The sequence below is a fragment of the Stigmatopora nigra genome, chromosome 7 (assembly GCF_051989575.1).
Source record: "Stigmatopora nigra isolate UIUO_SnigA chromosome 7, RoL_Snig_1.1, whole genome shotgun sequence".
NCBI lineage: Eukaryota > Metazoa > Chordata > Actinopteri > Syngnathiformes > Syngnathidae > Stigmatopora > Stigmatopora nigra.
The window spans coordinates 3,143,030-3,159,578 of record NC_135514.1 but is presented as its reverse complement, the minus strand read 5'-3'; the positions used below and the strand labels follow the sequence as shown (position 1 = coordinate 3,159,578).

Below are 16,549 nucleotides of genomic sequence, written 5' to 3'. Positions count from 1 at the left end.
TTTGCCTATGAGAGTAGCCAAGATGGCTTGACAGAAATGGACTTGTTTTCTCGAGGGTTTCAGTCATGGTACGTTATGAAAAGATCAAATATTATGTAACCACAATTCCGTATGTTTGTAGACATTGTCATGTTAAATTTATATGGCTTAGGCCGAAAACAAGTCTGACCTGTTAATTTTTTTTCCCCATTTGGTTTTACAATCAACTTCCCTTTGTTGAGTTCAATGGCCTTTGCTTTTTCAATAAATTCCAACATGTCCATGCAATATATTTGTATAGGTAAGATTGTTGCATCACAGGAAAAAAAAATACAATACCTAACAGCATTTACAGTGGGCTACTCGGTGGATAAGTGGTTAGCGCGTCGGCCTCACACTGGGTTCAAATTAACTCACCTGGGTTCAAATCTAGGTCGGTCTTTCCCTGGGCATGTGTGGGTTTTCCCTGGGTACTCCGGTTTCCTTCCACATTCCAAAGACCTGCATGGAAGGCTGATTGGACAAATTGCATGAGTAAATGAGTGTGAGCATGAATGATTGTTTGTCTCCTTGTGCCCTGCGATTGGCTGACCTCTGGCCCAAAGTCATCTGAGATAGGCTCTAGCACCTTGAACCAATGAGGATAAAGCGGTTTGGAAAATGAGATGAGAACAACATTTACAGTTCAATTATCATACATTGTCTGTAACTCTGATGAAAAAAAGCAAAGAAATCCAAAACTTAGAGTGACGGTTATTCTTTTTAAAATATTTGGACATTTGTTAGAAAGTACGGGATTGTTTATTCAGATTTGGATAAGGGAAGAATATAAACAATGCAGAGACAAACCTCCAATAACAATCACTGAATAACAACCGTCTCACCGTCAACATGACGGTTGAGCTGTTTTCAAACTTCTGTTTATTTTGTGACCAGCAGTACACTTCCTTATTTGGCTGCATAGAAAATGGATGTGTGCTGTAAGATTGCAAAATTTCAAGAAGGGCCAAAAAAAGTGGCATGAAAATGTCATGTTATTTGGTTTACGTGAATAAAAATATACATTTCTGACAGTTAATTATTGCTTACACGGGTAAAATGCAGAAGCGTAGTAGAAGTACTACAATAAATCTGAGTACAGATTAGAATGGGTATATGTTTGGCGTAATGACAATAAACTATTCGGTGAAACTATTTCAGTGAAACTAGGTAGAAACAATTGAAAAAGGAAGGGAAACGGATGTCTATACATTAAACTTTTGGACCATTCTAATGCCAATAAAGTTGTGTCAAACATCATTGTGTTAAACATAACTAAAACAGATCTGAATAATCTTCAAATCATGGTTTAGCTATATTTAACTGCTGCAAAGAAATGATATTTAACGTTCGAAGTGATAAACTTGATTGTTTTTATTCATTTCTGTACTGCTTAATCTCACAAATTGGTCTCTAACTGCTCAAAATTGGAATTCCTTCCTCAAAAACTAGAAGTTGGTTGGACCCTCATTGACATTTGATGATCCATATGGCACACAAGCTGCACAGAAGCCAACAGGAAAAGACTGCAGAGGGTAAACACAGCCCAAAAGATCATCAACTGCCCCCTACCTACCCTGTCCACCATCTATTACAAATCCTGGTGGCTAGGAAAGGCAAATAGCATCATAAAAGACTACACATCCTGGCTTCCACATCTTCAACCTCCTGCCTTCTGCCAGGTGCTAGATCATAACAGCCAAAACAAACAAGATTCAAGGACAGTTTCTTACCTAGAGATGTCACCATACTAAGCTCCGGTTCTGGACCTAATCAAGACTAATGTCTTATCCTGTACTTCTACTTTAGTCACTTTTTGTACCTGACTACTTATTTATGTGACCACTTATTCCTGTTGACTACTTATCTATTTATTTCTTATTGATTATTTATGTTTGCACTTTATGAAGTTTAAATCTCAAATTTGTATAATGAAACTAAAGGCATTTGATTCATTGTGAAAATGAATTATTTTTATAATCCTGTTAGCACACGACCGAAAATATGATTCTTTTACTACAAGCCCTCTTCTATAACGTTTTTGACTTCAGAGCCTGAGGTAAACCCAACTACCTACCTGGATGTAGTCTATGTGAAAATAATGGGATCTACAGATGAAATGAATGCTAGTATTGGTGCTTGGCTGATAATAGATATGAATTGACAGTATAGTCGTAATTCTATCGTCTTTTTCTGGCACCTTCTCAGGCATTGATTAGTTATATTAAAAATGGTAAGGTGTACAGATTCTGACCAAATTTTTTTTAGGACAAACATTTGGAAAAGAGGAATTTTGTTGAATTGTGAGTAAATCAAAACACATCAGATCTTCTACATCTTTTACATGGCATGGTATGGAAATGGGTTATGTGGACAATATCTACACCAAGATCAACACAACCACCAGGTAGGCAATTACGATCATATAGGTGCCGATGCCAAGTCCCAGAGACACGTGGTTCAGGGTTCTGGCAGTCCGACTGCATCGTTCGGCTGACAGTTGATCCCCACTGTAGTTGGCTTCTCGAGTCTAGAATAAAAAATTTAAAAAAAAACATTGGTTTATAAATAGAAATGGACAATATCTATAAAATTGATTAAACAAAACTGCCTTTTAGCACTATTATTATAAATTATTTTTCGGACTATAAGTCACACTTATTTTGCTTATTCATTTTATTGTAGCTGATTCATTTTGTATGTTGCTGTTGTATTATTGAGCACTTGTTTTAACTTAGTATCACACAAACTGTCAAGATTCCCCTATAATGAGGCCTTTCCAAAGAATATGCCCTTCGTCCAAATTCCTTGTGCCTTTACAAAGAACCAGCCCTTTGTCCAAAATCCTTGTGAAGTTGATTAACAGGAGGCTCCAAGACAGTCCAGACTGAGAAGGGAGGCAAACGGTGTAAATCTTCCGATCCAGGCTGATAAGGAGACGACTGGTGCTGATCTCCAAGGCCAACGGAGATGCGTGGACAATGGACAAGGGAACCCAGAGCAAAGACAGACTCTTGGACAGTCGTGAATCAGTCAACACTGTGTTGTTAATCAGCTAATGAATATTCATTTTTGTATTTTTATAACCGGGTAAACTTGCGTGTGGACACTGTTCTTCTCATCCTCTGCTGCGCATAGAAACGCTCAGCGGGGTTATTACTTGGCAGGGGGACCCGGAGCTCTGTATAGATCAATTTGTCAGAAATGAATTATCTGTGAATACACTAGCTCTGGCCTGGTCTGTCTTCTCCGATGCTGAACACGCTCCATTGTTAGACGGGATAAAGCAGAGTTAAGGAATTGGGATCAGGTGCTAAAACTAGACTTCTAACACTATGAAAGCCTGTTATATCGTTTTTGGGTTTGTTTTTTTTTAGGTTAGAGTTATCTGAAAAACTCTTCTTTTTACCAATGTGACTTTAAGATATGTTTGTTCTCGGTTCCTGATCAACAAAAAAAATGTGTAGTTGTGGAAATGCATTTGAGCAATGCCCAATTTTCTTTATAGCTTTATACCTTTATTGGTTGGTGTACTAATGTTCTTTTTGTGCACATACTTTAAGGTATTACAGGTTCAAGGACACAATGGCTATAAAGACTATTGTCTTATTTACAGTACAAAGGTTTCTCTAATAAAAACTGTTTCAAAGAAGTGTTGCAACTTGACCATTATTTAAAACATACAAAACAAGGTGAGTGCCAAAAATAAAAATAAAAAAGGATAGGGCTCAATGTAACTAAATTTTACACAATACTGTCAGATTACAGAATGGGTATTACTTTGGAAAGAGAGTCATTGATAAACTAATTGCTAAAACTTTATGAAACTTTTTTTAGTGAGCAGGGCTTAGCAAGCTGAGAAAGGAAGACTAGTTATTAAGATGTCACTTCTTTACTAATCCTTTCCGTCAGTTTTATGGATGGATTTGTTTTACGTGGTCTACTATCATTTTTAAGTTTTACTGTAGTATTTAATAGCACCTTTAAGTATGAAGTAGGCATATTTTTGTCACATCTGATTATGAGAGTAATGCATGGAAAACTGGTTGAATAATAGAAGGAAAACAAATGGATGGAAACATTCTCCATTTGGAAAACATCATCTGTGCCTTTAACACCGGCCCTAAGGCTTTAGTCAGTGCCATTCTTAATTATGCAGACAACGGAATGTTTGGGCTTGATGAAAGAGGCCTTCCCCCCTCCTATTTTGTGACATGCTCCGAGACTTGTGTGGGAGGGCAAAAATCTCCAAATTCCCCCTCGCCGAGAAAGGTGGGTTCACATTACACTTTAAATTTTTGAGGAAAAATACAAACATGGTCTATGTCTCACTATCAAATATTTCTCAATTTATTGAATTTCTGTACTTATTAAACTTTGAGAAGCTTTGTTTGTGTGGCAAATGGGAATCAGACAGTATATAAAGTCGCAATGAATATTGTATGTAGTACACAATATATATAAATAGGGTTTTGCTTTAGGAGAGGGCCCCTCTGTAAATATGAGCATGTGCATGTGTGTGTGGTTTCCGGCTGCCGTGAAAATGTTGTGCAGAGTAGCTCATGATTTCCAGCAGCTGCCTGCCCGACTTACTTTCAGTCATGGCTGTATATTTTTTCTAACTTAATGGCGCTGTCAGAACTAATTCTTTATTTATGTAACACATTACCCAGCACTGCCATCTTAAAAGTTGTGTTTTTCTTCTGACTGCAATATTTAACTCTAGTGTCGAAAGTGCAAGGAATGAATTCAGCATAGGGAACTTTTCTGTACTGTGTTGGGTAAAAGTAAGAGTTTATGTGAATTCATTGTACAGTTTGAACAGTTTCTGTCATCACCAAACTCTGGACCTTGCCACTCTGAACAATAAACCCATATCAGCCCACGCAGTTTATATGATCTTCTTTATAAGAGACTGTAATTAGACACTTCTTTGACTTTTTTTTGTGATTTGGAGCACCTGAATGGAGCCTACTGTGTTGATAAAATGAATCATACTGATTTCTATTGGCTCATGGATGGCATTGTGCATCAGACATATTTTAGTGTACGGTTGAACCAGTCTGTTATCAGGAAAAGTGGGTTGCTTAACAGGGTGTTATTTTTGCTGCTGATGGCAAGGTTTGTTGTGCCCCTTGCTGATGTTGACTTTGCTTATGGGCAAAGTCAAATGTTACATAACTGATTTTGTATCTGAATTGTGACAGACAGGACATTAAGTTAGCTGTTTGTCTAACTGATTGCCAATGGACATCATAGAGAAAAAACTTTTGAAGTCATAGTTGACCCTACGGAGCTGCATGAACTGACAAAAATAATTTTATTTTGAATGTTTTCAGTGGCTCAAAAAATGAACCTTGCGACTTGACTAATTAGATGATGTGGAATAATGAAAAGATCATCCTTATTAATGCAGAATTCCAACCCGTTTCCCGATTTACATCATAGCAAAAGAGTTCCCCCTCACCAATAATCTTCATCTGTCCAAAACACTCTATGCAGGAACATGGGTTGATAGGATCTTTGAATCTACATTGGCTACAGGCATTGTGCAGCAGACACCACATATGGGAATTGTTGTATCAAGATGCGCTTGGAAGTGGCCTGAAGCTTACAATAACAATGATCTGACTAAAACATTTCTTTATTACTATGGAAGATAGACCAGAAAAAGTAAGGAAAAAGGACTAACGGAAACAGCAAGGGAAGTAAAGTTACAATAAAATGGATTTTTGACTCAGAAAATGAATCAGAAGTAAAGAAAATAGTGAGTCAATTGCATTCAAGCTGTTTAACATTTATGTTCATGCATACCACTGAGTGTTGCTAACTGATTGTGCCTGTTTCCTGAAGTTTTGTTAACCGATTGTGCCTGTTGCCTCAAGTCCATGAATGAATACCCCATTATGGCATAAAATTCATTTATACCAAGTAAAAAGGAAATTGTCAAGGCATATAGTCGACCCTCTTTTTTCCGGTTTTCTAATTCTCTTAAATGAGCAGATTAATTTGTATTTAGTTCATTTCATAGGGAAATGTTGATTTGAGATGAGTACATCGACATGCAAGCTCCGTCCTGGAACGCATTAAGCTCATATCTCAAGGTATGACTGGAAAATGAAAGCATTTAACATGAATGAACAGATAAAAGTAGGCACCTAGGCAGGTTGATGTCGGCCCACAAGTTAACCCTGTAAGGGCACCTATGTGGCTCAAACTAAAATGGAAATCCCCTAGGCAGCTGCACGAAAGCCAAAATAATTTATCAGCAATGGTAACAGGAAAGAAGCTGACACCTCCTATTTATATCTTATCTAAACAGAGTCAGAGGATAAAAACCCTTAGTGAAGAAGACAAACACTATGAAAATGAATGTACCATGTAACATGAACAAGTTAAGTGGAATAATGTGCGAATAAATAAATAAATCTAAAGCAATCTTAATGTATGGGAAAAACTGTCCACTAACCAAAGCCCTGTCAAACCTCAAAAAAAGAAGTCTGCCTGTTTTTAAACAACAAAAAGCGGTAATTATTATTCTGTGAAATTGTAAAAAAGCAACAAACCTGCTCTTGATTATCATGCTAGTCAACAATTATATAATTTTGTTAAATTCAAAACAGCTATGGAGAAAATAATCAAAATTCAAATTATCCACAGTAGTCAGAAATCAGTAAGAATAGTTATTTATCACTTAGTGAAAGTTAATTGATATAAAAAAACTTTGTGCGTGTGATTAAATTCTTTTTCTGTTGAACATTTGTGAAAGTTAATTGATATTATGTGAATCACTTGTGTCTAAAAAAGTATAAGACGGCAGCAGACACAAAATGTGGGACAATAACCAGACACTTTCACTGCATTTTTTTTTTTCTCCCTTATGTCAATGATTTTTTTTTGTGAGCCAGGTGAAAAAGCTATAATTGTGGGAACGCTACCTTACAAAATAATCAAACTTGGCACTATTTACTCAACTTCAAAATGATTAATATAACAAGCATGAACATCGATTGTGTTTTCTGCTGCCCTTAAATTAAATGAGTCGCGGACCATAGGTCCGCACAGATTTTTCAGAAATATTACCAATCCATAGCAAACTTCCTTCTACTGGCTAATAACTCTTCAATTAATTAATCATCCCTAATACTAAAATTGGGCTCCAAGGATTGATAGATATTGGCCCCTGCTACATAGATACCTAGTTTTAAGGCAATCAGTTCAGGAATGACAGAGGGGTGGGATTTCAAAGTTAGTGTCTACAAGCACAACAACAACTCGAGTGGCGACTTGACAGGCCTTGGGCCTCTAAAAATGTTGCCTGTAGTTTGCGACTTGCCTGTGGGTGAAGAGTTACAGGGCAGCCTTCAGCTTGCAATATCACACACGTTTGTTTTCGGTGAATTAACACTCAGTATGATTTGTGAAGAGAATCATGTAAATGAATTAGTATAGGTACATATTTTGAGAAGCACTGGAAAACGTCAGTGTCGTCTGATGAGGGCTGTTCATTCTCACCTGCTTCAGCGATTCAGCAGTAGGGCAGCATAATATACAGAAATACAAGGGAGCCAACACACTTTAAAGGCAAAACACATTCATATTATAACAATACAGTGTATATATAAAAGCACACAGAACGTATGTGCATGTTCGTGTTCGAGAAGATACTTTTTGTGTTTTTCTACAAGAGAATTTCACTATTCCTCATACAATTGAAAAGATTCCTTTGACAACATACTGGTAAGAAACAAAGGAACTTATAAGAATATTTTGACCACCTGCTTATTTAAAAATGTAGATTAGAAAACAAATTTCTACTGCAGTCTGTTCACATTAATAATTGTGATCCTTTAATGAATACTACTTTGGAAAGTAGCTGACCAACTGGAGACAGCAAATACTGATCATATCTTCAGCAATGTAGCTGAACGTACAGAGGCTGATATTGTCCATGTTTTTTTAAATGCTAAACTATGACAAAAAGCTGATGATTTGGCGAACAAAGAAGTACTTGATGCCATGGTCACAGGACCCTGTTTGTACCGATATTCGAGAGGATGCAGTGCTCAAAAATGACATTTGTTTCCAATAAGAATTTACCATTTCAAAATCCTTCTAACCGAAAGTAAAAGAAAACCATGCCACTCTCAAATTAAGCCCATCATGACACTAGAATCAAGTTATATTGTCAAATTATTTCAAATTCAAATAGTTTCTGCACAGTTGATGTGTTTTTCAAGTTTCTATAAATAAAGTATATGTATATTTAGAGTCTTGTTATCATCATTAGTGGATGTCCTTGCGGATCCACATACTTGTCAACACTGCCAAGCATGAAAGCACAACAGCTAAGGTTATTACGGACGTTTGTTCTTGGGTTTAGGCTTGTTTGGTAAGTTTTAATCAGTAGATTTGTGTTACACCAGGAGCATAATAAATAGTCCCTTGCCTTTTTCTCCAGTGGACACACAAGAGGCAGTTCCTTGTCATGTACAGCTTTGTTTGTCAAAGTGCATGTGAATGATCACAGACAATGTTTCCCACGTCATGTAATCAGACAAGAAAACACGCTTGTAAGATTTAATATTTTTGTCTACTGTTCAAACTGCCATAGAGCTGTGGTCTACCAAATCTAAGTTTCATAATAAAGTGTGTCTTACTCAGTGTTAAGCTATCGTGGCCAATGTCGTAGAAAAAACACATTTAGAATGTCAAGTAGGGCACATTTCAACAGCTGGTTTAATGTCAACCAACTATTTTTCCATCCCATTTTATGCTCTTTCACTCTTTTCACCATTTGGGTTATTTTCTTTCTGAATGTAATGAAAATGGATAAAAGAAAAAGAAATAGCAGAGCGGCGTAGGGGAATTGCTACAAGCCTTTTTCAATGACCATCCTCATTGCAATTGAAAATCCTGGAGGACAACCGGACAGTTGGACTTAAAGAAAATGCTTTTCAGGAAAAAATTATAAAATGTCTTAAATGGTTAATGAGTAACAGGATCTATCCATGGATAAACAGCGATCGTCATGATATATGAGTGTGATTGCATCATGGAAAATTGTAGTCTTTTATTTGCTATCAGCACACACACACAAATGTGTCATTGTTATGTTTACACAGCTTTGTATGTTAGTTTTTAATCTATCACGCCTCACTGTGACCTAATTTACTACCTACCTGTCGTCTGATGGCCCGCAACATGTGAAAGTAACACGGCAGACCAGATCCAAAGTGTGTGAGAAACGTTCCAGAGCAGTGCCAAATGATTTACAAGTCAAAGTGTGAAATACAAGTCACCCAAACATAGCAGATGTTCAACATTAAGTACACAAGTAACAGCTCACAAATGAAGTCCAAATTGACTATTAATTCATATAAGCCAGACAAATGAAGATGTCCCACCACACCTTTAGCTATTCATAATTTTCCCATGTTTGAACAGGTGAATTATTCAGGATTTTGGTAGTCCAGCAGTCAGATATGAAACACGTTTGAAATCTACAACGGATGGGCATAATAATCAATTGTTGACAGAGAAATACAGGTGACTCACTTTTATAATCTCTTATCAATCTACAGTACTGAAATAATTTGCCTTCCTCATTTCTCAACAACCGCATGAAGATAAAAAGCCAGAACATTAAGAGACTAAATTAGTGTTTCAAAATTACAATCAATAGACCTAAATAATGTAATCATGTATTCATTAATTTCTTTATTTAGGAACTAACTAAATCTTTTAGGTGCGTCTTTCTGAAATTGGAATGGACAATTCTACAACATTACCAAAGAGTGAGGTGAATTAATAAGATGTGTCTATGCACTATGAAATGCTATTTTTTTATTGCTGGTGTTTGTCTTGTTTCTCACACTCAGGGCTCTGATACCATTGGCTTGAGATCCAAGTTGTCATTCTAACAAAAGCCAGACTTGGCCCTTTTCACAGCAGTATGTGGGCAGGGGAGAGAGGAGGAGCAGTACAACAAAATGGCAAGAAATCGTAGAAAGTTTTAAAAAATATCTATCAATAATAGGTAACATATTTTGGGCCCAGGCATGTCAATCAGAAAATCTCTAATTATTTTAAATTCTGAAAAAAAGTGGATCTCGCATTTCAAAACTCAAGTATTTTTTTGCTTTGCCCTCCGAAAACATTTTCCAGAACAGCTGTTGCAGGGAAAGGAAGTGAGTCAGGAAGTAATAAGAATGGAATGCTTTTGCCATAATTTTGTATGTTTCATCAGAAGAAAGTCAATTTGGAACAAACTGTTATGTATTACTCACATTTATAATTTCACAATAAGTTTGCCTTCATTCACATTAATCATTTATCATGTTTGTATTATTACTCCCTTGACACATGTATTTACATTAATATTTAACTTTTTTATGTTTAATGTCTAAATCCTTGTACTTCCTAAACACAGTACTCCATTGCGCTGCAATTTAACCTCGTAGCTTAGGCCTAATAATTCTTCCTTGTGAGCTCTGGTTGTCTCTGGCTTGAGACAGGGAGGGATGGGACATACTGACCCTGGACATGGTACCTGGATTCATTAGTAGGATGCCATTATTACTCTCAAGCATTTGAGTGATAGGCAGTTTAATTGCCAAGACCTGCTAGCAGTGAAAAACAACTCCTTATTTGGACATTCAAACCTAAATTGAAACATCCCCTTATACGCTTCAAATAAGTTAACAAATAAATTGTCATATACAAAAGGTCAAGTCCCATTGCCAATGTTCTCTAATGCAAAGTAAACTAAGTAAGAGACAAAACATCAAGAAGCCAACAAAGGTACCATACCTTCAAAAGACAAAAATGACAGTAATACAATAAAATTGTCCACATTTACCCATATACCCAATACTCAAAACTTCAAGCCAAGTAGATAAGTTAGCACGACAGAATGTTTATCTTAATTGTAGAAGAAAAGCAGGCTCCAAAGAGAGTTTTTTCCCTTACTCCTCAATTGTTAAAGCCGACCACATGGATGCAATTAGCTTATGTTTCACCCACATCAAGACATTTTCTTTCCTCATACCATTGAAATGAGTCATTGGTCTTCAGTGACGTTGGAAACTCATTGAGTGATCTGAATCTAAATACTAAATGCAAATCCATAATCAAGTAAAATTATTATTTTTACTAAAGCTAAGGACGACAGAAGTCTGACATGCTGAAGTGCAGTCCTGCTTCTGGGAAGTAGCACGGTGGTGATGGTGGGGGTGGATGGCACTTACGAGAATCATGAGGCAATAAAAGCTGTGATGTTTCACTTGGAATGTACCTCATACAACGCTAAAGGTCACATACTTCTCTTTTCTACATTTTATCCTCCTCGAGACAGCTGAGAGCAAATGAGATAAAACATATTCCCACAGACAATATACCTGTGAAATCAGGTGCCTCTATTAATTATTGACAAACTTTGGAGGATTAAACTGGACAAGAGTTCAAACTACGTGTTGTACGGCAATTAAATATTGGTAAGGGTTATATGATATACCATAAACGTCCGATTTCTCATGTGAGTCTAATTTAATTGAATGTCATTCAACCTAAGTAAATTCAGGTGTGAAAATCTCTAGCCTCTCAATGGACTTGAATATCTGATGGACTTAAGTTGTATGGTTTGATTAACAAACAAACAAACTAAATAATTTCATAGGACATTGGCCAATAAGGTGGCTCAGTGTTTAGCGCGTCAGCCTCACAGTGAGGGACCTACTATATATAATATATATATAATATTTTATTAATCCTGTGATTGGAGTAAGAATAAAAAAAATAAACAAATAGAGTGGTAAAATACCGAGAGGACCAAAGCTCCATTTTTTTAGTTTTATTTTCGTGAGCCAACACTTTCTTGACCAAATTTGGCATGTCAAAACAACTACCCATTCCAATATCCCAACCTTTTGACTTCTGGTAACTAGTGGAAGAGTGGACTCAAGGACAAAACACAACAACATGGCAAAGAGTGGAGGAAATGAAAGCATAAAGAAAGTGCTACCTTGAAAAGTTGATTCTACAGGTACATGCTTAACATTTGGAATGCTTTATAAAAATGCATTGAGTTGTATTTAACAGGCCACAAGTTTTTAATTTTGTCATAATAATTTCAGTTTCCCTTTGTGTTGAGGGGAAAAATTTATTCAAATATAAGAATTAATCAATTTCTCTTGGGGAGGCAAACCTTAAACATCCACATCACCTGGGCTGTACTATGGTTTGCAAATGTGTGTAAAGAGGCAGCTTTTTAGCAAGGGAAGTTTGCACCTTTTGTTCCCGACTTTCTCCTTTTTTGTGAGGGCTTGTTACAGACATGCCTTTTGTTAACACTTACTTGCAAACAAGCAAGTTGTTAATTGGCAGAAACAGGATACAAAGGGAGGAGGGGACTAGAGTCGGGGAGTTGTTGTTTTTCTTTGCCTGGCCGAAGAGTTTTGGGGTCTCAGAGCGCAGACCCTTTTCTAAAAAATTGTGCTTTTCCCCTATTTTTTTTAAATTACATGATTTTGTTTAAATCAATGTATGGTCTTAGAATGAAGTTAGTACATTCTTCTGTACACTTAAGAGAATGAAAGAATATACAGTTAGAAGACACCGGTCCGGCTGTCTAATAGATCACACATAAAAAATAGCATCTTCTACAATAGTGTTAAAGATTGTGGAACAAATTACGGGAACTCAATGTAAAATACGCTTCTACTTATGAAGAGAAATAAGTTACAAAACCACCTGTGGAACAAATTAATTTCATAAGTAGAGGTACTACTGTATTTTTACTGTAGATAAAATAGTTACAATACAATAACGACCTTCAATTCAAGCATTATAATTAAAACAAAAAAATACAGCATGCATTCAAGTATTTGTGTCTTTTATGTCAGAGTAAGTGCCAATTTTAGTTTTTGGGCTGATTAAGTGGCATCATGGTTTTGTTTTGGGTGAAAATTACAAAATTGAACAGTGGGTAGGTGTAAATAAGAATGACTTTAACTCACATTAATTGAGTAGATAAGAGCAGCGATTCCAAGGGGCAGACAGCAGCACAGCAAGGTGCAGATGGAGTAGCACAAGTAGTCTTTCACGGGGTTCTCCAGCGGCCCTCGGGTCATGAACACCGTAGGTTGGACGGTGACCGCACCGGGTTGGGGTGGGTACTGTTGACCAACCGTGTACTGCTGCTGTCCATACGCTGCACCGCCATAGGGGGGTGGGTATAGAGACTCCTATGAGTGCCACAAACAGAATTTTAATCTGGATATCCAGTCTTAAAATATAAATGACAGATGTGACAGGCCGGCACTAATTTGTGTACTTCATAATCACGATTGAGGAATCCAGATTGCCTGAAAATCACAATGCAAATAACTAAAGGCCCACCCAACGATGCAACGGTTATTCCGCCTGTTTTCAGTGTGGAAAGTCTGGGTTCGATTCCGGCCAACCAAAGGGCACAAACAGACAAACAATCATTCACACTTAATTAACCTGCAGTGTTCAAATAGTTTAGCATGCTTTTTTGGTGGAATGTAGGAGAGAACAGGGTACAGAGAGAGCCTGGTTGGAACCTTTCATCTCAAAATAAGAGTTTGATGTGGGAACCAGGGTGCCACTGTGACTCTAACAGTTATGTAAATATTGTTGAAAAGATAAAAACATGGGTGAATGATTCAGAAAACCATCCTAGTTGTGTTATTTTTTTAAACGAGGGCATGACAACATCCGATGACTTAAAGCTCGCAAACGTCAATTTGGCACCCATCCAAACACTCCCTTTCAAAGTAACCAAAACATTTCCTTCCAGGGGTTGTGGGAGTTTCCTGGAGCAGCGGACTTTGAGCGAAAGAAAGACTTCTAAAATCATCTGCCCAAACAATTGCTGATTAATGGCTAGATGTATGCTTAAAAATGCTTTACAAACGAGCTTCACTTTTACAAAATGACTTTTTCTCCAAATTCATATTCAGGTAAAGAAAGATTGAGCAGCAGGACCCAAATATTGAACGTATCACAACGGTTGCAAATCAATTGAATAACGCCATACAGTGCTACCGCATCATTTATGATGAAAAAAAGAAGAAAACTGCAATCGTCATTAGATAGCTTCTTTTGGCCAGCTTCTAGTAAATCTCTCTCTCCATTTCTCTAATGTATGTATACAGTACTGTATGTATTCTCTCCATTTTGTTAAATATTTTTTTCAGTAAAACCAATGCTGGTTACTTATACAAGTCTTTAACATAAAAATGCACTTATATAATCCTTCAATATACTTATATAGACCTTAAACATAAATTATAATACAAAATATAGCACTGAATCAACTTACAAACAAATTCAACTTATGAACAATCGCTCGAAACGTAAGTCGTTTGTAAATAGGGCAGGGTCTGTATACCACTAAATGTATATGCTTTTAAAGTTACAAATTAAAAATGTATACTGCGTTAAGTTTTATAGTGATGGTACAGAATTTATTTTGCAGTAATTTACTTTGCTGTTGCAAGTTAATGAGTGTAATTGTTGTTTACAGGAAACTATTTGGATTGTTTTTTTTTTTTTTTTTAACTGTTTTTTACTTTTTTAACAGTTTATATACAAAGGAAAGTAAGCGGCTGGAAAACAACTTCACAATGCCCTGCATATAATAACAATAAAATGATTTGAATCATTTGAAAGAAGAACTGAATTCAAATCAATAACAGTCAATAGAATAAAATACTGTAGATATAGTTTTAGTGTTTGACGTGAAATCGTTGAAGGGTATATTGTAATTTATAGTAGTTGACTTTACTTTATAGTAGTTGACTTGCTCGGCTCCGCGGAAATCTCTAACTTCCCAAGTAACAAGTTGCTTTTATTAAGTTTGTTAAAACAGAGATTATAGACATCATGGACAAGTACAACAGTTGAACACTGAGACGTGTTTAAAACAGAGATTATAGACAGCATGGAAAAGTACAACAGTTGAACACTGAGACGTGTTAAAACTGAGATTATAGACAGGATGATCTTTGAAATGCACATGTTATTGAGACTCCTGTTTTTAAGAAACTTCATAGGGTCTCTAAACTTTGTTCTAAACTTTGAATAACGGTCACTCGTTTTTTTTAAATCAGTAATTAGGCTACATCATTAAAGAAATTTAGAGAGAAGGAGAAAATAATATAACAAATTGAAGCAAAAAGTTTACCTGCGGATAGGGAGGGTAGGCGCCCGGTACAGGCTGGGGGTAAACCGGGCCAGGTAGCGGGTATCCCGGCTGGGGATTGTCCTGGTAGGCCGGTGGAGGCGCTTGGCCCATGGAAGACTTCTCATTAGTCCATTCCTTCTGGGGGGCAGTGGGCTCCATAATGAGCTGATTGTTAATAGAAAGGAGGGGAAACAAGTCGCGTATGTCTATAACGAGCGCAAAATTGTTTTGTTTGAATTTGTCAGGGAGTGGACTCAAAGTTGTTTGAATTTGGGGACTTGACAAATTGGGATGGGGGGTTTCGCAATGGTGTCAAATTTCACCAAGAACGCGGCTGTTTCCGCTCAAACCTGTCGAAATAAAAGCTAAATATGTGGAACAGGAACTGTGCTAACCAAAATGTATATTTTTGCCTCTCACTGTATTTATTTAAATTTTAGTATAATTGGAGATTAGGATATTTTTTAGGATTAAGGTTATATGACAAAATTTGCCATTCTCTCTACAGTATATTAGTCGATTAAAGTATATTGCTAGTTTTCTCATTTGCTTTGTTTTACTGCCATCTTTTGACTGGTTTTATATTATATTAGAAAAGACAAAAATTCCGAGGAGTTTGGTCCGCTGTAATGTAATACCAATTTGTGGCAGTAGATGGGAGTACCTACTCCTCAGACAACCGCTTTGGTTTATAGGTTAACTGGTTAACGCAGGGGTAGAGAACCCATGGCTCGGGAGCCATATATGGCTCTTTCCATGGGTGCATATGGCTCTCCACTAACCGTCTCCTTGTGCCCTGCGATTCAGGGTATTCCCCGCCTCTGGTCCGCAGACAGCTGGGATTGGCTGCTTTTGAAGGACAAATCGGTTCAGAAAATGAGATGAGATAATTATTTTTTCAATTTTTTATTTTGAAAAATTAAAAAGGCAAAAATAAAAAGCCATGTGTCATAATAATAAAAGCATAATTCTAAATCAAATAATTGTATTTTTCTACAAATTTAAACTAAACATAACAATTCAAAACAAATTGTGATAAATTTGGGAAAAAAATGAAGAATGTAGACTTTGATTCAAATTGGTGTGGTTTGTTTGTATGTTTGGTGGATTTTTTTTCATTTTTATTTTGTATTGTGACCCCACAACCCTAAGTCGTTGGGCACCATTGCCGGATCAAAACGTTTTAAGTTGGATTGTACGTCTATTTTTTTCAATAGGTATATATCCAATATAAATTTCTTTTTTCTTTTACTAACTACCAAAACACATACTCTGTGATCTGGACTATAACCGAATGATTTGATTAAATGATCATTGTGT

General features: G+C 36.5%; 1 protein-coding gene across 1 annotated transcript; it reads right to left on the bottom strand.

The window, feature by feature from the left end:
• Nucleotides 1-757: 757 nt before the first annotated feature.
• On the bottom strand, nt 758-15,539 carry LOC144199981 (proline-rich transmembrane protein 1-like). The gene is made up of 3 exons (XM_077721898.1): nt 15,230-15,539; nt 13,035-13,262; nt 758-2,548 (listed from the first exon to the last, which is right to left on the bottom strand). Exons 1-3 carry the CDS (start codon nt 15,386-15,388, stop codon nt 2,399-2,401), a joined length of 537 nt encoding a protein of 178 aa, XP_077578024.1. The 5' UTR covers nt 15,389-15,539; the 3' UTR covers nt 758-2,398.
• Nucleotides 15,540-16,549: the final 1,010 nt, after the last annotated feature.

What these genes read in the sequence shown, in the direction of transcription:
- LOC144199981 (XM_077721898.1), bottom strand. Translation starts at nt 15,388, where the DNA reads ATGGAGCCCACTGCCCCCCAGAAGGAATGGACTAATGAGAAGTCTTCC. An exon ending in CCTACCCTCCCTATCCGCAG is followed by an intron (nt 13,263 to 15,229) that starts GTAAACTTTTTG and finishes TGGCACTCATAG; the next exon opens with GAGTCTCTATACCCACCCCC. An exon ending in CTCTTATCTACTCAATTAAT is followed by an intron (nt 2,549 to 13,034) that starts GTGAGTTAAAGT and finishes TTTTTATTCTAG; the next exon opens with ACTCGAGAAGCCAACTACAG.